The sequence below is a fragment of the Anopheles marshallii genome, chromosome 3 (genome assembly GCF_943734725.1).
Source record: "Anopheles marshallii chromosome 3, idAnoMarsDA_429_01, whole genome shotgun sequence".
Classification (NCBI taxonomy): Eukaryota; Metazoa; Arthropoda; class Insecta; order Diptera; family Culicidae; genus Anopheles; species Anopheles marshallii.
Genome location: NC_071327.1, coordinates 68,769,207 through 68,789,475, shown reverse-complemented (window position 1 = coordinate 68,789,475; position 20,269 = coordinate 68,769,207). Strand labels below are relative to the sequence as shown.

General features: G+C 41.8%; 8 protein-coding genes across 8 annotated transcripts in view; 4 read left to right on the top strand and 4 right to left on the bottom strand.

Annotated features, from left to right (window-relative positions):
* LOC128711536 (uncharacterized) overlaps positions 1-558 on the bottom strand; it is a 31,749-nt gene extending 31,191 nt beyond the window's left edge. The window contains exon 1 of the mRNA XM_053806417.1: positions 278-558. Within this exon, the coding sequence (XP_053662392.1) occupies positions 278-558 (281 nt within the window). The remainder of the gene's footprint in view (positions 1-277) is intronic.
* A 5,995-nt stretch (positions 559-6,553) lies between these two features.
* LOC128713077 (uncharacterized) lies at positions 6,554-9,413 on the top strand. Its single transcript, XM_053807940.1, has 5 exons — positions 6,554-6,599; positions 8,008-8,070; positions 8,134-8,283; positions 8,370-8,642; positions 8,728-9,413. The coding sequence occupies exons 1-5, from the start codon at positions 6,554-6,556 to the stop codon at positions 9,411-9,413; spliced, it is 1,218 nt and encodes a 405-aa protein (XP_053663915.1).
* A 626-nt stretch (positions 9,414-10,039) lies between these two features.
* On the bottom strand, positions 10,040-10,684 carry LOC128713076 (oligoribonuclease, mitochondrial). The gene has a single exon (XM_053807939.1). The coding sequence runs from the start codon at positions 10,616-10,618 to the stop codon at positions 10,040-10,042; it is 579 nt and encodes a 192-aa protein (XP_053663914.1). The 5' UTR covers positions 10,619-10,684.
* Positions 10,685-13,185: 2,501 nt separating this feature from the next.
* LOC128715075 (uncharacterized) lies at positions 13,186-14,227 on the top strand. Its single transcript, XM_053809958.1, has 3 exons — positions 13,186-13,288; positions 13,370-14,118; positions 14,189-14,227. The coding sequence occupies exons 1-3, from the start codon at positions 13,186-13,188 to the stop codon at positions 14,225-14,227; spliced, it is 891 nt and encodes a 296-aa protein (XP_053665933.1).
* A 751-nt stretch (positions 14,228-14,978) lies between these two features.
* Positions 14,979-16,428, top strand: LOC128711682 (proteasomal ubiquitin receptor ADRM1 homolog). Its single transcript, XM_053806564.1, has 2 exons — positions 14,979-15,526; positions 15,612-16,428. Exons 1-2 carry the CDS (start codon positions 14,979-14,981, stop codon positions 16,426-16,428), a joined length of 1,365 nt encoding a protein of 454 aa, XP_053662539.1.
* Positions 16,429-16,818: 390 nt separating this feature from the next.
* LOC128713075 (uncharacterized) lies at positions 16,819-17,957 on the bottom strand. The gene is made up of 2 exons (XM_053807938.1): positions 17,226-17,957; positions 16,819-17,163 (listed from the first exon to the last, which is right to left on the bottom strand). Exons 1-2 carry the CDS (start codon positions 17,955-17,957, stop codon positions 16,819-16,821), a joined length of 1,077 nt encoding a protein of 358 aa, XP_053663913.1.
* A 75-nt stretch (positions 17,958-18,032) lies between these two features.
* On the bottom strand, positions 18,033-18,453 carry LOC128714765 (vacuolar ATPase assembly integral membrane protein VMA21 homolog). Its single transcript, XM_053809645.1, has 2 exons — positions 18,412-18,453; positions 18,033-18,317 (listed from the first exon to the last, which is right to left on the bottom strand). Exons 1-2 carry the CDS (start codon positions 18,451-18,453, stop codon positions 18,033-18,035), a joined length of 327 nt encoding a protein of 108 aa, XP_053665620.1.
* Positions 18,454-18,930: 477 nt separating this feature from the next.
* Positions 18,931-20,264, top strand: LOC128714556 (F-box/WD repeat-containing protein 4). Its single transcript, XM_053809430.1, has 2 exons — positions 18,931-19,754; positions 19,847-20,264. Exons 1-2 carry the CDS (start codon positions 18,931-18,933, stop codon positions 20,262-20,264), a joined length of 1,242 nt encoding a protein of 413 aa, XP_053665405.1.
* Positions 20,265-20,269: the final 5 nt, after the last annotated feature.

Sequence of the window (20,269 nt, the reverse complement as noted above, 5' to 3'; positions counted from 1 at the left end):
GTTTGAAAGGTGACAATTAATGTGCATTTATTATATTGAACTAGGCCGTCAAAAACGTGGGTTGTTAATGTTTATCTAATTCTTGCGAATTTTAATACTATACCATTAACAAAAAATTAATTAAATTTTTAAAATGCTGTTGACTAAATGTGTTTTTAAAATAATTTAGTACTTCTTAGTACATCGCAGTACTTAGTACTGCATCTTAGTACTAAAAATCATGCATCCAATCTCGAATCATGAACTGTTTACCAACAGCAATGTGAATAATACTTACTTTTTTCCCTTCTGGTCCACACTATCAACCACTACGTTCCACGTCCGATGGATCAGGTACAGCAAGAACAGCATGCGGGAACTTTCCGCATTCGGTGACTGTTGCCGATTGTGGCAAGTTTCATGACTATTTGGCTGACTGTGCACATCATCCTCAAAGTAGCATCGCTTGGTGCTAGTATAGTCCGTATGCTCGCGAGGTGTCGTTCGGTAGCGTCCGCTACCGTTTCTTGTCTGTTGTCTCGGTAGCGTCGAGTCGCTGCTGCTCATAATGTTCCCCATCGTTCTATTAGCACAAAACCGTGCAACGCCAACTGCATGTGCATGTGAGCAGTTTGCGTGTATTATGAGGCTGCCAGATTCGTCAATTAATCAACCATAACACTGCATGCCTGGTTCGCATCAATGCTAATTGGTGGCAATTTGCTTAGCATCGCAACTAATTCTGAACGTACGGTGCAATTATAGCAATCGGTCAATAATTTGCGCTGGGTAACAGTAACCTAAAGCTTATTATTCCTGCAGGAAGCTTCAAACATAATAAGGAACGTAACGAAACAAATTCATCTGACCGAAACCAATTGCGGGTGAGTCTTGGCTGGATTTTTATTCCGTGTGGTGTGTGCACAACCTGCAATGAACGTAATGAAAACAAAAAGCATAAATGAAAATAGTTTATATTTGTACATGCAATGATAAGGAGAAGAAAATATGTTTATAAATATTTACTGCTTGAGCTTTACCAAACACACCTGATCATCTTTGGTGGTGAGCCAAGTGATCCCATGAGATAATAAATGGGGGATCCAGCTCAACACAACAGCAGATGTAAGTGCCTGTGAGGTTATATCACTATGCTTATTAAGAGGCTCAGCCAATTGCAATAAATGCCTTTAGGCTTAAAATTCTTTGAAAAGTCTACTGCATTTCACACTTCACTCAAAGTCCAGGAGGATCAAAACTTCAAGCGCGGTTATGTCTACACCATGCATTCCAAGTTGGTGGACATGATGTTCAAACTTAAAGAAACGGCTCATCCAGTGTGAATCCAGAAGAAGTTGACCGTTGTGGACATTGTCATTAATTTATAATCATCCTTAAAAAATATCGAAAATCTAGTGTTGTCTTTAACGAATCTTTTGAGAAGAGTCATTTATAAAGCCTAAAGCCTTGTACCCTAAACTTATGCAGATATCTTCTAAATATAAAATTAACTGTTTAATTATTCATTAGAATAGCATGAAAAGTAAAACCACAGCCCTTCGCACAGGCCAAATCACTCAATCATTATCAACCAGCATTGGGATGTGATCGAATACGAATTGGTTCGCCGTCCAAATTAATCCAAAACCATCATTCTATTCAGGTCAAAAAGGTGCTATTAACAATTAAATTGCATTGCAAGATGAGAGAAATAAAAACGCAGCACAACTAGTTAACGTTTGAATGGTGCGGATGAAACATTCTTTAATGACCCTTCTAATGACAGCTTCACACCCAACGATCAAAACCCGATGGACATCTTTAAAACTTTCACCAAATTACAACCGGGCGCCGACGGGCACGGACACACAAACTTTTTCCGCGCTGTCTTCTGCCGCCGTTCGGCAAAATCCTAAAATTATGTTAATGGCACAACAATATCAACAATGATGAAAAATAAACTCGTTTTCTACCGCGCATCCCTGCTAGGAGAATGTACGCGCGGGCCTAGTGGCCGTACCGGACGACGGTACCGGCACTGGAAACCCCCACCGAGACGATGGTCATGGCTAGTTGATTACACGTGAATAAGGAGTACGAATTTCTCTTCCGAGATCATATTGGCCATGGTTCACCATTAACATCAAAATAATCGGACTGTAACCGTTGTCTTGATTCGACTTCACTTGCTGTTTCATCATGGAAAATTAAATGCCGGTATCGGCATCGGCGTCGGGCTTCGTCTTCCAGCAGCTTACGCGGGTGGCTTTACGAAAACGTCACACACAAAATTCAAACGACTCAGCTTTGTTTTCGAGTTTGATTTAATTAGGTATTAGAAGCTTGCAGCGGTGTTCATTTAGCAGCAATTCATGACTGTTGCTTTCAACATTGCGCTCAGAAAGGCTCAGTTTTTAGCAGTTTAATAGGGTTGGTTTAACCTGGTACTGTTAATTCACCTATGCAAATCATTTCGTTCGTATGGCTGTTATTTTGCTTTAACGAGAGTCCGTCTGCTAACGAACTTACGGTGATCAATTATATGAAGTATAGCAAAAATAGCAATAATTGCAAATAAGCTTAGACACGCTGCTGCTGACGCCTTCATTCCTTCGTCCGCTCTCGAACGCGGTTAGTGCGTCACATTAACCCACATAGTGCACTATTTCGAGACAGGTTTGCTGCTGCAGCTGAAGGGAAATGAAAACCATTTATGAACAGAATGATGACCTACGCTCATGTCGGGCAGGGAGTACCAAGTCTGCCAAGCCCACCGCAGCGGCATACTTCCTTGCAAAAATGAGCCACACCGCATTGCAATCCTGCTGAATGCTGCGTATTATGATCGTTAACAGTGCTTCCACTCCAGCCCGGTACGCTCTAGTATTATCAGTACAATCAGATGGGATGTACCCCTCGAGATATACCAATGGCAGCATAACCTCTTTTTGCACATTCCACACTGGATTGGTTGACGCTGTAACCTTTCGATGTTGGCAATGGAAAATTGATCGTAATATGCAACTAGAAGGTTCACTAGCGTAAGGTTTCATATATTTCGGCCATGCTTCTGATAAGAAATTTTAATATCAGGAGGGTACAGTGCATAACGTAACTATAGGATTAAAAAATAAGCAAATCGTTATCACCTCAGATCTGAGTCTTCTTCTTCCTTATGGGCACAACAACCTTAAGAGATCTAGAGGCCTGCCATTTCTGGTTTTCTTTGACTTTATTTACCCTTAGCTGGATAGTCAATCCTGCGCATGGAGGTTCGGTCCGGATGGGGTTTTGGACTGGTCCTGTTGTGTGAACCAGAAATTCGTACCAGACCAGATTCTACAGCACCTATTTTTATGATCATTCCACATGACAGTTACATTCGACTATTGAAATTCTAGACCTATTAAACAAGATTTATATCACTGCAAAACGTTTTATTTACTGAAAAATGTTTACAGATGCGTTTCAAATGACAGTGTTTATCAAATCAACAGCACCCCATTTTGATAGTCCACACGGCAAATGTCACAGGTGAGATATATTCCGATACCGATACAACATCATCAATTTCATGCTATGCATCTTTTGTCTTCCACCGTTACAATCCATCACTCAAAATAACGCTACGTTTTCATCGCTAATAAAATATGCAAATGACATGAAAACGAATATGTTAACAGATGGCATCCACCAATGCCATGAGTATGAGGCTGGTACAACGACATTTGGGAAGAAACAGGAATAACGGAACATTAACCATGGTGATCCGATGCAAAATATGTTGAAAGATCAAACAAACAGCCATAGAAAAAAAGACATAGAGGAAAATCTGGAACAAACATCACTATTAAGTTTTATAATACGCTTCCAATTGGTATGCATGTTAAAAAAACCGACGAAATACATTTATTGATACATCCCGGGTTTCTCTCTATTGACATCATTCATGGGACTCCATCATGGGAGTTTGCGTTTTTGGCACCATCATCTGAAGCTGCACGCACAGCTGTGAAACTGTTATAAATGTTTTGCTTCGGGCAAATTGTGGCATCCACTTGTGGACGAAACACGTTACCAGGTCGCCTCAAACCCCAAAAAAAAAAAAAACAACTGTGACTCCTCACAAATGGATCCGTTCTTGGGAATGATAATTAACTCTTTAGTTTATCTTTTATGTCTTCCCATAATTTACGATTTCGTGATCTTCATCTACCCACCTTGAACTTTATTCCTTGTTTGATGTATTGGAATTTTGCTGCGGAAAAATTCTTCAAATTTCATCAGCACTGCATAGTGCTGCCGACAACTCCTTTCCGCACATTGCACTTTCTTATTTATTCTGCGTACGATCACTCACGATCATCGGTGGAATCACATTCGCCAAAAAAAAACGACAACCACGGTTATACGGTGGTCTATACACTTTCGATTGACACAATTTTTCGCTCCAATATCGTTACACTTCCTAGTTTTTTTTTTATTGCTAGCGTCTGCCGACACATCGCACGCGAACCATTTGAGGTCACTTCCGCGGAGATCGGTCAGATCGGCAGAGTGCAAAATCGTCGTATCGTTGATATCTTGCCCGGAAGCATATGAACCACTTTTCATACCGAAGATGACCGTGTTAATGGGTGGATGTGCGTTTTTTATGTGTGTGTGTGTGAGTGAGTTTTTTTTGTCACAATTTCTCCTTTTTATATCTGGTCACTATTTTATTTGGCGGAATTGGGCAACACATGTGATTGCCGATATATAAAACACATCACAATTACAAATGATTGGCTTTCTTCACCGTTTTTTTTTTCAAATGTTGCTTTATTTCCTTTGCGCAGCGCCACGAACACTCAATGAGAAATATTTCCGGTAGTAATTCTTGTTACCTTTAAGTTGTTTCTTTTGCATCAAACACAATTCTTCTAAAGTAATTGTTTGAATAGAAGTTTAATAAAACAATCCGATTATTTTTAAACATACACTTTATACAAAGATTATAGAAACAATCCCTGTTACCGTTGGACAGAATGGTTGGTCGAACTTATTTACATATCGGTACCCGGTCGGCACCGCACAAACTTCTTCAGAGCGATACGAGCAACCCACAACACGCCGCGCTTACGTGCGACCGAGCGAACTATCGCTAAATAACAATCCAAGCAACGCGAGATGCATCCACCGTAGCAACCGGACAGCGTTCATGCCATCACAGTGGGCCAAAGCGTTGCGATCCCGTCCAAAAGCTCCACCGCCTGAACGCGTGGTGCACGAAAGTAGCTTCGAGCTTTGAGTAGATCCATTGGTCGTGATGCAGTGCAAAGTTACTTACAGTTTGCAACACATGAAAAGAATTAATGTAGGTTATATGCTTGTTGGTGTATAATATTGTAATGTATTTGATGGAACATTCTGTCATATAATTTCATAGATTTGTTTAAACACTAAATAATTAAACCAAATATCTTTCAAATATTTTTATATATAAAAAAATGCAAACCCAAAGTGCCAAGTGCCAAGTTCTCATAGTGCGATACCTTCACTTCCCGGGTGTAAACCGGTACGAGAAGTATCAGTGAAAGCCTTTCGCGAACGAAACCTTGTAGCGATTCTGTGTTTTCTTTCGAAAGGGGAAGAGATCACCACGATCAACATAGAAAACGTACGAAACATGTTATGCTACAGTAAGAGAATTGTAAACCAACAGTAGTGCTAAATATGAAAGATTGAGTTGATATTCATTGTAATATGCAGGAGCGTTTATAGAAGAGATATATTGATTGATGACTCTAGTGGTACTACAAAATCTCAAGAGATCTTGTTTGGTATTTTATGGACGTCTGTGACTTTAGGCTTAAAATTCGTCTTGCGTACGAGGGAATAATCCGGATGGGATTTGATACCGGTTCTATCCCGTAAAGACCATAAAGAGTAGCCTAAAGTAAACAAACTAAAGTAATGTCTTCTTTATCGGCACAACAACCTCAAGAGGGACCTGCCATTTCTGGCTTTCTTTGCATTTATTTACAAGGAGCGGGTCCTAAAGTTCTCCTCAATAGTCCCAAAGTAGTGTAAAGCAATAAGAACAATCCCGCGAAGTAAATACCAATGAAAACGAAACATATTTCGCCTCCATTCGACTAGCAGCTTATCTTTCGGGTACTTTTACTATTGTTACACCTCAACTAGGAACGCGGAAATCAACCGAGTTGAAAATGAAACCACAACCAGTTTCATTCCAATGCGCTTCTAATGCACCTTCCAAACTTCAACCAAAAACAACGTTGCACCCGAACCTGCTGCATAAATGAAAGTAGATTTATGCCACCAGCCGGCAGGTTCGCTAGAGTTGGCGTTACCGGTTATTTGCCTTTGGTAAGTGATTCTAAACAACAAAAAAAACACCTCCCGCCTGAGGGACGCACAAGAAATGGAACACATGCTGCAATCAAAAGTGACAAGTAGCGGAGGCCAGCGGAAGATACGCTGGCTTGCATCAGCCAGGTACTGTGTGGCAGGGACGCAATAAAGAAAAAAGCACATTGCAGACTATCACACCGAAGGTGACCGGTGGTGGATGGCACTGCTGATCGGGGACAAGCTGCTCGCTAGCCCGGCCATACGTACGCATCGCCGGCACGATTTCAGCTGCTAGACGATGTAGCCCGCGGGATCGGGATCGGTTCGTAAAATAAGAAAAACAAAAAACCCGTCCTGAAATCCAGCTCAAGACCTCATTCAATTCCCACAGGCACGGCAAATTCATCCGAACGCCGTCCGATTGCAACCAGTCTGGATGATAGCAACTGGGTAAATAGGTTATTGCCATCCAGGAAGCGAGTCGCGGGAGTATGGAATATCGATACCGGTCGCTTTAGAAAGAAGTATTTTGTTTGTAATAGTTATACGCATTTTAAAACAATCAGTGTTGTGGTGAATGAATATTTATTAATTAGTCGTATGAATCTTTAGCGAGGAGTCATTCAAAGCGAAAGCAGACTCTTAAAAGATTAATGAATCCATATATATATATTCATTAATCCGGAAAGATCCTCAAAGATTTGGGAATTCTTTTCAATTCATGCATCCTTATTCATGATTTTAGAAATTTTTTTAAACCTTATGCTTCTAAAATAAAAAATTTTACACAGATAAATAAGATTCAGGTTCATTCATCCGGCTCGACGATTCATTGGAATTCTTGAATCAAACACTAATAATGATTAATACACTGTCAAAAGTTGGTAGGAACTTCATTAAATAGCCTTTTTTCTGATAACTGCCTGAATCTGCAAACAAATTCATACAAATATGTTACAATGTATTTCATGTCATACAATCATGAGACGATCAAATGGTATAGTGATATTGACGACGATCTTTCAGGCAACAGAACCTATCTCATCCTGACCGTTCGCCAGTACGCAAATGCGATTATTCAGTAATAGCTAAATCAAAGACAACAGGAGTCATACATTAGAGACCTTTAAAGCTGTAGTACTATAATAAATAACAATAACTCGTAACTATTGAGCAAGAATGATACGTTCGATGTTCATCACTTGCGATCGTAACGACGGACTGTAATAGGAGTAGCTAATGTGCGAATCAACAACACCTCCGATCTTGTTTCAAGTCTAGACTGTGGCTGCACTGTGTCCCCCTACCCTCCCTCCCCATCCTATGTAGGAATGACTAATGGGGTACGGTTTACCCAATTCATAGATAGTCAGCTGTTCAACGTCCCTTTATTAACTGAAAGATCGATATCAAAAACAAAGAATATTCATTATTAGAAGCGTGCTTGCGGTCCCCCTGGAGGTTCTATAACTTCTATTGTGTATACACAGATCCTGTTGCACACATTAAAAAAAAAAAACACACTAGAAAGCTTGTTCAGATCAGCAAACAAACGTCAAACGGCCCTCCACCTTACACAAAGTCGAGTTTTCATTTGCCCCATGTGAGACACATAAGTCGGTCTGTTTTGCGACATACTTAAAAGTGTTTTGAAGTCCAAATTTTGGACAGATCCTTTCAAGATGTGGTCGTTGGTTGTGCTATCGTTCTATCTCTTCCATACCGTCAGAAGCCGTAAGTAAAATTTTGCAAAAACCGCAGTTTTCCCTCTATAACGCAGAGCTCATCTTGCCCTAGAATGTACGATCAATGTAAAAACTGATCTCACCTTTCCGGAACCGGTGTTTCTGAAGAACGGTAATCTTTGGATACCGAACAGTGGCCAACTTGTTTGGGCAATTGGGGAATCGAATTTTGTGGCATGCCCGAAGAACAACGTCGTCAATAGTGAGTACAAAGACGATTAATCTTTTAACGCTAAGTCAACTCAATTAATCGCATGTATTTGGAAAATGTATCTCTTTTCTTTATAGCTTTACTAGACAAAGCTTTGATCACATGTGTTGGTGGCAGCACATTCCTGCTAAACGGCCTGCCCGTGAATGTATCCAGCATCGTTTGCTCCAAAGCTGTGACTGGCGATCATCAATCGACCAGCGAAGGATGTGGTAACGGTGGTACGGTACGCAACATTGGATTTGATGTATCTGGAGTAGGGTTTGTCAAACATTTTTCTGTGTGCTACAATGCGCAAACAGCGTCTGCCATCTACACGAAACACACCATTAATGGAGATTCGATTTCCGGTAGGCATATATTCTACGTCCGTTAATTGTTTCGTTTGCCTTTTAATCGATAACCATCTTGCATTACACACACACATTATTTCAGCCAGTATAGTTGAGTCCTATCGTCCATCGTTTAAAGTTACCGGAGTTCCCAGCACTGTTCTGGTGGACACTTCTTACACCATCAAGTCGCAACAAACGCGACTAGCGGAACTGCTAGGATCTGCAACGCAAGCAGCCAAGTTTGTTAACACCGTGTCCTACCTTGCGCGAGGACACATGACACCGGATGCAGACGGTATTTTCCGTACGTGGCAATGGGATACCTACTTCTACGTCAATGTTGCGCCGCAGTGGCAGAAGGTGAACGCCGGTAACTGGTTGATCGTTGAAAAGACCACTCGCAACATTGCCGATCGGCTACAGAACGATGTAACAGTGTACACCGGAACGTTCGATACCCTAACGCTGCCACACGCGAATGGCACACAGGTTCCAATCACGCTCAGTGTCAACGGCATTACGGCTCCAAAATGGACATGGAAAGTTATTAAGTCACCAAGCACAAACGCCGCAATTGCTTTCGTCACCAGCAACGACCCGTACCGAACATCTGTTGCGTCAGGTGAACTCTTGTGTTCGGATATCTGTCGGGAGTATGGATGGTACAATGATTCGTTCGATACGTTGGCTAAGGGATTCACCTACTGTTGCAGCGTTCAAAGTTTGATAGCTAAAGTTGACAGTGTTCCAATCGAAGCGGTAGCTGCTAATATACTGTCATTTTAGGTAAACGAAAAGGAATATCTACAATTTATCTAATATCTCTACATCTATTCTGTTGATGTTATTGACATAATAAAAGGATAAAGTGGAACGGCTCTTATTTTCTTCAGTTGATCTTCTTTTTTGGAATCCTCTTTGTTAAATGCCAACTTTCTCTTCTATGAATGGGTCAAGTTGATCTAAGTGATTAAGTGATTATAAAGAGAAGGTTGTAGATAGTACGCAACAAACACAATATCTCTGTGACTGCTGCATCTTAGCATATCTAACTTCCTGGTAATTCATTCTTCTATTGTAGCACTTTTGGTCTGCCACCTCAGACTTTCCTTAGCTGCATAATTGCTATCTTATACACCACAATTTTACTATTCGTTATCGATTATTTATTTTTCATTAAGTACATTCAATTACAATATTGAATCTATTTTTTCCATTCCGACTTGTAGCTTTTATTTGTTATCCAGGCTAGCTCATTTGTATGCTTGTGCAGTGATGTCGGATCTTATTTTGCAGTCATTGTGAAGAAGTTTTTAACCAAGCTGCCATCTAAAATTAAAAACGTATACATGTTACTATCTTCATATGCACCAGATAGTTGAATAGTAAGTTACGAACCTCGGTTGCCTTTTCTATGGATTGGGTTCATCATCCGTTTTAAAAAAAGTATCCTTATAATATTTCATTTCTTTAATGCTCTCTTCGATATCATCCAAGGCTCGGTGAGCTAAAATTTTCGGTGGAGTTGACTTATAGACTTCACCATTCCATCGTTTGCTCAGTTCCTTCACCGTGCTCACATCGATCACACGATAATGAAGGTATTCATTTAACGTTGACATATGTTTTCTTATGAATAACCGATCCATGTAAATGCTGTTTCCGGCCATCGGGCAGCTTCGCTCCGGACAGTACTGCTTAACGAAATCCAGAACTTGTTGTTCCGCTTGCTCTAGCGTGCAGGTCGATTTTTTCACAGCTTCTATCAATCCAGACTTTGCGTGATGCTCCTTGCACCAACTGTTCATTGTATCCAAAACGGAGTCAGGCTCATTTATGATTATATTTGGCCCTTTGGCTATAATGTTCAGCTTGCTGTCGGTTACAATGCATGCGATCTCCAAAATACGATCCTTATCCACTTCCAAGCCCGTCATTTCCAAGTCCATCCAGACCAAGTTTTGCGATGATAGCTGTGACATCCTACGCATATAAACTTTTGATACAGCTACCAAATTGAAGCAAAATTTCTTCAAACATTTTTGATTGCTTAATGAAAGTAAGCTGCACAATAACAAAGACATTTACCGGGGATCTTCCTTCTTCTATTAATGCTGTACAAAAATGATCTAGCTGATAAAAAGGAAGTCTAGTTTCCTTTCCTTTCGTCCTGGAATTATTATATTAAGCTAAAGCTTTAGGATTGAACTACCGTAATTTAAAGACCACTAGCTGGGTTTGTTTGGGGAGAACTAAATTCACGTGGATCGAACAGCTGGTATTGTTTATGTGTACATCTTTCATACGAACTGTGTATATTATCTGATTGAGGGATCGAAATAACCCAGCAAGCGAATAGCCACCCAGCAATATACAGACAGTCCCCGAGATACGCGGTTCCTCTTATACGCGGAATCGGAGATAGGCCGTTTTTGGAAATTTGAGAGACAGTTAGTTTATAGCACAAAATCTAAGTAAAAAGGTGTAAAATTGATCAAAAATAGTTTCCTTTGTCATGTAAAACATTTGTTTTTAGTTTATTTGAATGTAATATATCAAAAAGTAGCCTGCTTTGTTGAATAAATTAGGTGCAGAGAAGGAAGTCAACTATCTAACTTTGAAGTATAGTATACGGATTTTTCCCGGACTATAGCGGTCCGCTGTAATAGCGTATCTCAGGGACTGCCTGTACTCACATACGCCTCTGGGACATTGACTTTTTCCAAAACTGACGAAACCCTCTTGGTCGCGTTCGAGAGGAAGATGCTCAGAAGGATTTTTTGCTCCGTATGTGTGGAACGACAATGGAGCAGCCGGTACAATGACGAACTGTACGGCGAGCTTACTGCTGTACAGCGCATTCGACTCGCCAGGCTCAGTTGGGCTGAATAAGTCATGAGAATTATACTGAATAACCCAGCTCGTAAAGTCCCTTTAGGTCAGAGGCGTGAAAGAATTGCAGAAAAAGCTTTCTTCTCCTGTGCGCATAAACTATTTGTGAAAGGGTGGAATTCGAAAAAAATAAACTCTTCAAACGCGTCTAACTCAATTGTGAATGTTTATTAAACAGCCAGACCTGCTGGTTTCATTTCGGTATTAGTCACCAAAAATCATCATCATCATCTTCATCAAAAAGAGAACGATGGTTCATAAAAGCTCTTCCCCAGACGTCCGGTACGGTGTTTCGAACCACAGGTCGTCTGTTGCTTATTAGGAAAGAGAAAAGCTCAGAGCGATCTATCGATGGTTCTCGTAACCTCGTGGTTCTCTCAATTGTTGGAAGAATAAATGCATTAATGGTAATTCCCTCCGTCATAGGTTCTGCACGCTCTGTTCTAACCCTAGACGCAGCTAAAGCTTCTTCATTCTTGGCCCGTAGCTTTTCTTCCATGGATTGCAAAGATCTGTTCATTCTTTCCAGTTGGGTTTTATGTTCGACAGCATCCATTCGCAATGTTGTCAACAGTTGTTGCTGGTTGCGCGTTTCCAATGTAAGTCTATTAAGTTTTCGCACCAGCGAACCATTCGCATCTCCTCCACCATTCGAACTGCCTCCAGTCGAGTTGGCTTCACTCGTTCCATCGAGATACATTTTGATTAGTCGTGCTGCAGAGCAATCTTTCCGGCATTGTGGGCAATTTGGGGATCTACAAGAAATTGTTGGCACGGGATAAAAGGATGCATCTTCCAGTGTAGCAATATTACTTAAGGCTTACTTACTGTTCTAGCCACCTCAACAGGCAATGGCGATGAAACATGTGGCCACATGGTGTAGCATTTACTTCGGCAGTTGGTAAAAATACTTCAGTGCAGATGGAACACGTTACACTCATGTTGATGGTTGAAATACACCATCCACTATAAATACACTATATACAACGGCTTCCTCAATTTGTAATCAACTTCACAAAGTCTAAAACTGGTGCGACGTTAAACTTGAACCATGCTTATCGACTTTCAAATCGCCACTGATCATGGAAATAGGTGTAAAGCGAATTTTATCTTATCGAGTTCTTTATCATGGCGCGGCCGGAGTAGGTGCTGCAAGATTTGCTTCCAGAAAGAATGACTTTTCGAAAAGTTTCTGCGAAAAATATCAATAAATTTCAAGGAAATAATGAAGCGAGAATGAAGAGTCATCAAAGCCCGCCCACCCATTGTATAAAAACCGAAAAATTTGGCAAGGCTTACTGAAACACAAGATCTTTTCATATGTATTTGTGACCGACAGGCAGTTCTAACAACGTGTGGGGGGCCCCGAAAAAAGCTGTTTACTATGAAAAACTGTATGAATTGCACAAAAATCGTCAGTTTGGTGATCGTAAGTTTTAACATCTTGTCGAAGATCCTCATTAATCGCTTCTTCGTCATCTCTGGCATGTTCTGAATCTATTTGCGTTGAATTTGTTAAAATCGCATGTTGGATCCGTGCAACGCTAGAGACGAAACGTATCATCTAGTAATCTTTGATAGAATGTGTCAGGATTACTACATAAAAAAGTTAGCATCGATTTAGAGCGCATCCTTACTTAATTTCCGAGTAACGGTATTGGAAATTATGCCAATAGTGAAAGAAAAAACTATCCAGAATGATTTGCAGAACGCATTTGAAATCAACTTACGGCGGAAATCCAGTAGAGCTTTTTCAACACATCTTGTTAGTCCGGAAAACCGAACGTAATTAATGTTGTAGTATTATTATCATTGCATTAAAAATCCAAATGTTTCCTGCACACTTCCAGAGGATATTATTTCCCTTCATGAACATTTAACCAAGAATGAATCAACTGAACAAAAACAACAAACAGCTACTATTGAATCCGTCGCATCGTCTGAGCACAATCTAGAACAACAGGAAGATGCGCAAAGCCGTCATGCAAGAGTTGCAGAATTTCAACTCCAGATACGATCACTTGTATCCGGAATTGTTGCCATGCGTGCGACGAAGATCAATGCCAATGACGATAGAATTACTCAAGTAGGTTTATCCTTTTTCGAAGCCGATCGCGGTGCTATGAATGTTGGGAAGCTTGTGCAGCTCATGGCCAGTGCACGGAAAACCCTATCCGATGAGCGAAAGAAACTTTTGCTAGCTATGAGACGATTTAAACGCTATCAAACGCAAAATTTCCAGCTTGACAATCAAATGCAAGACGTAAGCCTGGAACAGTATTATGAGCTGAAGGCGGAAGTCAATCGCATCGGAGAAAAACTCGAAGAAACGAACAAGCGTATGAACAATTCGAGACAACTGTTTGAAAACGACGTCGCACGAGCAACGCACGTGCGGGAAAAGCTCTTTGATTCACAAAATCAGATCGTCGCCATCAGGCAGCAGGTTTCCGAGGTTCAACAAGATTATTATTCGTTCAAGAGCGTCCTGTGTGAGCAGCTTCAACGAAAAAAGCAACTACGCAAGAAAAACGAACGCCTCAAACTAAAAATTCAATTGATAAAGCTAATGCCTTGGTATAGCCAAACTAATCAACAGGTACAGGCAGTGGTATACTATCAAATGGTACAGTCAAAAGGTATCCTTACCGAAATTCCTTTCGTTTCAGATCGAACTCACCAAATCCTTTATAGAAAAATTCAACTAAAAATGAAGTGCGCAAACAGTTTCCACCCGGTATGAAAAATACTCAACTGATACAAACTATTTTTTTAAGTGTTATTTTAAGTGGCTGTGGTACTCCGTTCGATTTTGCCGGATGTTTGAACATTTTGTATTGGTCCCTGGATTGTTGTTTTCCTGCGAACAATGTTGCAAGAAAATAAGACGCTCTGATTGCATTTCAAGAAAACATAACCTAAAAAAGCAAATTTAAACAAAAATTTGGACTATGATATACCTATAGATTTTTCTATTCTAATTTACTCTACATTTTTTCAACTTTTTCACATGGTTTTCCTTTTCATTCCACTACTTTCTCTATCTTTTTGAATAAAGAAACCGATGCTGAAGCGTTCAAAACCTTTTCAAAGCATTTCTGTAGCGATTTGTCAGCTGTCAAACGTTTCACCAAATACGCTCTGTCACGCCACAGAAAAAGACAACGAATGGTTTCTTTGATCGAATTGCGCCAGCATCCAAGATAAAAGGTATATAATTGCAAAATTTTACTCGTCCAGACCTGATCAAGTGCTCCATTCTGTGCAATATACTTCTTCCACGGCGAAGGACGCATAAATCAAGGTTAGTGAAAATGGGGACCGTTTGTTGTTGAAGAAGAGTTTTTCGTTGCACTTTGCGGATGATGACGAAAGTGCAGCCAGCCAGACAGCCAGCCGAAGCAATCATCTTTGTAACATCGACCTAGTTTTATCAATCTTCTTTGTACATTTAGCAACATGAGTGGACCAATATTCGGTAGCAGCAGTGCGCTGGGTGGAAGTTCTGGTGGGAACCGACATCTGGTCGAATTTCGCGCTGGCCGTATGAACATGGTAAACAAGATGGTTCATGCGGACAATCGTAAGGGATTGGTGTACGTGTACCAGGCGGAAGATGGGTTAATTCACTTTTGCTGGAAGGATCGTACTTCCGGGACGCTCGAGGATGATCTTATTCTGTTCCCGGACGATTGCGAGTTCAAGAAGCTCGATTACGTAAAGAATGGTCGCGTGTACGTGCTGAAGTTCAAGTCATCCAGCAGGAGGTTGTTTTTCTGGATGCAGGAACCGAAAACAGATCGGGACGATGAGTGGTGCCGTCGAATCAACGAAGTGATCAATAATCCACCGTCGGGCAATAGCATCGGGTCCGGGGGTAGAAGCAGTGGCACTGATAATGGTGACCTGCAATACATGTTAAACAACATGTCGCAACAGCAAATAATGCAGCTGTTCGGTGGTGTAGGGCAGATGGGTGGATTGAGCAGCCTGCTAGGGTCTATGACGTAAGTAGACTTCATCCGTCTGTGACATGCAATAAGAAGTTGCTTGTTCCTAGCATATAAACACCTAATTTCTTTGCTCCTTTAGCCGTTCAAATTCTGGCAATTCAAGCAGTCGTACCAGTGCAGCGACTCCATCGAATCGAACCTTGTCTAGCAGCAACAATGGCAATGGTAGCAGCACTACGACTCCAACAGCAGCATTGAACGCACCATCGACACCTCGCGCACCGAAGAAAACGAGCGGAACTACGAAACCCACCAGCGGATCCGGAAGTGCTACTTCATCTCCTATGAGCACACCCGTGGTACGAACGGCTGGCAACACCAGCAACAACGCTGCCGCTGAAGGAGGGTCCAGAATTTTGCTCTCAGACCTGCAGAACTATCTGTCCGGTATTAGTGCAACCGGCGTAGATGGATCCGGTTCGAGGCAGAACATCGATTTAGCTTCCGCCGTTAATTCACAAACGCTAGCCTCGATTATCTCCGACCAAGACAAAGTGGATGCGCTGGTCGCACACCTACCTCAGCTGGAAGGTGATGAGAACAAGAAGGAACAGCTGAAAGAAACCATCTCCTCCCCCCAATTCCAGCAGGCGCTTTCCATGTTCTCTAACGCGCTGCAGTCGGGCCAGCTCGGTCCGGTCGTTTCGCAGTTTCAACTCAACGCTGAAGCTGTCGCTGCAGCAAACTCCGGAGACTTGGAGCAATTTGTAAAGGCACTGGAAAATAGCGAAAAATCACCCGCTGATACAGCAGCTGCAACGAGCAAGCAATCGACGGGTTCTGCTACTGCTGCTGCCACTACTACCGAACAGCCGAAATCATCGGAAGTCAGCAAGGAGGAGAACGGTCATGGTAAAGCGCAAAAGAAAGATCAGGATGATGAAATGGCCGGATAGAATATGCAGCTTTGTTCGAACTGTTCAATACAATCAGCACCACACACACATACACAGAATTGTAAGAGGCTTTAGTATGAGTATGTGCCTCTTTTTGTCTTTTTCATGTTTTAACCTTTCTGCCTCGGCTATTCCTTACTATAATCACGAATAAAGGGTTATCCAAATGCATTCTATTTTGCAGATGAACTTGGTCGTACATGCATATCACTCATATGAAGGTGTTCTTCCCCCCAGCAAAAACCAATGAGTACGGCTCCGTTATTGTCCATGCTGGATCGGAACTAGTCGTATTGGTTTACATTGTTTCCAATGTACCATTTTCATTCTTAAGACGCTACCATACACTTGCAGCAAACGTGTTGTGCTAGATTATCTGAGGCGTCCGCTTTATTCATCGTTCTTCATTTCAGTTGGTTCAAAATCACCACAAAGAGGCTTGCCTGGTTCGCTCGTTAGCTCATGCTCTGACAGATTTAACAACTCCACATCAATACCAAGTTTTGCTGGTTGTATCGCATCAACTGCTTCGGGTCCCTTATTTCGTAAATCAGCTAAACTGTTGATAAAATCCGGATTACGGGACAAACTTTGCGAGTAGCTGAGGCAGCTTTTATAAAATGGTTCCAGCATGATGTCGTGTACAAAAAGATCCTGAAGCATTAACAGAAATACGGCGTGTTTTGCCGCTTCCTTCTTTGCCGCGTCGCTTAACGGGCGCAAATTAAAATCGATCTGTAAATATCGAAACATTATATTTTCAAAACTCAGTTGATTGTCAAGTTGTAGGTACATACATTCGCATCGAAGAATTTGTCCGGTAGATTAAGATAATTCCGCACGCATGTTTGCAACGAAACCGAGCCATTCTCCACTGTCTGTCCCGCGGTTTTGCTGATGGCGACATGAGCGACCATTATGTCGAAACATTTTCCCAACTGTACACCAAACTTGTGTCGCAGGACATCGTTCACCAATCGGCCGTTGTGAAGAACGCGTCTGTACCGATCGTTCCTCAATAGATCTCGCATATCGTCCGTTATCTTCATCCATTTGATGTCGAAAATGTAGATCGAATCCACAGTGGCTATCGATAGCAGGGACGATGCGTTAGAATGTCGCCCATTTTCGATGCATTCCATCGCTATCCCGAGAAGGTGTTGTTTCTTGAGAAATTGAATCGAATCGTGATACTTTGCGTCCGTTTGATGAATGAATACGTAGTTGTTTATCTGTTCCAGTGCATAGTTAAGTTTGTCGAGCGAAAGTTGTTTCGATTTGTTAACGTTATCCGTTGGGTTTGTGTTCAGCTTCTGCGGTGTATCATCGGTAGAGGCAATCTGAATATTCCGTACTTCCGAGTTGTAATAAGTTTGCACGCCATAGTTTTTCTTCGTAGCCATATCACGCACATCGGCCAATCGAACAAACGATCGGTCGGATGCAACGTGCAACACTTTCCCGAGCAAACATTCTTCCTCCAGCTCGAGTAAAATGGTTTGTCCGATTTCTAAACATATCTTGTTCATGTTTGCTGCGTTGCACTAACACAGAACACACTGGAATGATTACAGTCTTTGGCGTACCTCGCTACAAAACACAGTCTAGTCTTCCTTGTGGGCGATCTTATCCCCACGATCCCTGCTGCCGGTATCGGGGGTATCGTTGCTAGCCGCAAAGTAGGCCTTGTATATAAACAGAAACAAAGCCACGTGCAGCGCGACTACTGCGCTCACCGCCGAATAGATATTGCTTGTTACGCTGGACAGCTGCAGCAGCCCATCAAACAGCCAATGTTTGGAGGTGAAGAATGTTAGCACGGGAAGCACAATGATTAAAATGCAGTACGAGAACACGGTCTTGAAGGTACGATACTCGGCACGTTGCTCCTGGAGATGCGTGCGAAAGGAAGAACAAAAGTAAAGAGTTAAACTTAACGCCATCTTTGAAAAGATTTCATTATTTTTCTTGTCGCTCTCATACCGCTTTCGAGATGGTGTTTCTATTCAGCTTGGACTTAGACATCACTGTGTAATGGGACACCGACAGGTATTTCCGAGGATTTGGTCTTTTTTCCTTCTTCGCACTAAACACGCCGGTATTGGATACCAATTTACGAGAAGAAAAGCAGACCGGACAAAAATAAACCCGAAGAACGATTGACAAATAGGTACTCGTGACCAGGAGCTACAGGGCTCGTGCACACTTTCGCTAAATTTGTTCACACCGAAGGGCCATATTTCCACCTTTCCATTACAGATGCTTCGATGCGCGATGCAAATCTAATATAGTCATTATATTAAAATTAGTTTTAAAAACATGTTGCACAACACAGTAAAGCTAGAACATTTTTCCCCACTAAACTATTTTCGCCAGTGTGCAATGGCTCATATGGGGGATGACAGCTGAATGGAAGTGAAAAAAGAACGACCGAAAGAAAAACATAAACATTGCAATGCAATCCTAAAGTTTCCCAACAAAATCTATTTTAACTCGCTCGTAATGCCCAGTGAAAGCGAAACAAATTTAATTAGTTGCAGCAGCAAAAAGCTTTGTGATCTAGACGAATACTCCCTGGAGCACGTGTTTCTGTTTCTGAACGTAGCGGACCTTGATCGATGCGTGCTGGTATGCAAAAAATTCCAACACATTATCCAACGGTTCGTTTATCCGCACAAATGTATGCATGCGCTAGTGACTGGTTCGGGGCAAGCGGTCGCCCTAAGCCAGTACGCTTTTACGCGCCGGAAACGTATGAAGTTGGACGAAAATTGGCGTTATGGACGGTATGAGGAAAAGGCTTACTTTTACCACAACGTGATGTACATTTCGCAGCTGGCCATCGATAGGGAATGGGTGTACATGACACATCGTGGCCGGTTGCAGGCACACCGAAGGACCAAAAATCGACAGATGGTTGATACGAAGTGCTCTTGGGCGATCGGTACTGCACGGGACTCCGATGTTACGGGTTTAGTCAAACGGAAGGATGTTTTTTTCATGGGCCGTATGGATGGAAAAATCATGATCATCGATCATCCCGAAGGCAACCCGTATTTGCAAACAATTACCAACGATATCATCAAAGCGGTCGATTTTAATTCGGATGTATATGCGGTTACGACGAAAAATGAGTCAACTTACATACTAAATCGTTCGCCATTAGAGCCAAACCACCTGTCTGCAGATGATGATCACGCATTATTACAACATACCTTTGTTTTTCCGATTGCATATGAGACAATAAAGCTAAATAACACGCGGCTGGCGGCAGGGAAGTTTCATTGCAGCAGAAAACAAGCGCTACAGTTAATAGATTTGCCCAGGTAAGAAGCTGTAAATTCTGTAGAGGAACAAGAAGATAACTGGCACCTGGCAAAATGTACAAGTTAAACACCTTTATGTTTTATCGTTGCAGCTGTACAATGATACAAATGAATTCACCTTCGATGGCGGTTTACGATCTGCTATGGATAGACGAACACTGTATACTATCGGGTAATTTCGATACCACCATGCGCCTGGTCGATACGCGTACCGGAAACGACGAAGGCTGCTGGACAGATCCGTACAACGCATCGGTGTACTGCCTCAGCTACAATGGTACATACGCCGTGCACTGTGGCATGAAGTATCATCACCGCGTAAATCTGTACGATATACGAGTGCCAAAGCGCTGTGTTCAGATGTATTTTCCCTCGAAAAAGCAGCAATACTCACCGGTCTACAGGATAGCGACCGACTGTAGTCAAATGTTCCTTGTTACTGATCATAATTTACGAATACTTAACTTCGATGCAGATTGGGCCGCCATCAAAGATTATGCATCGATTTAATCCAT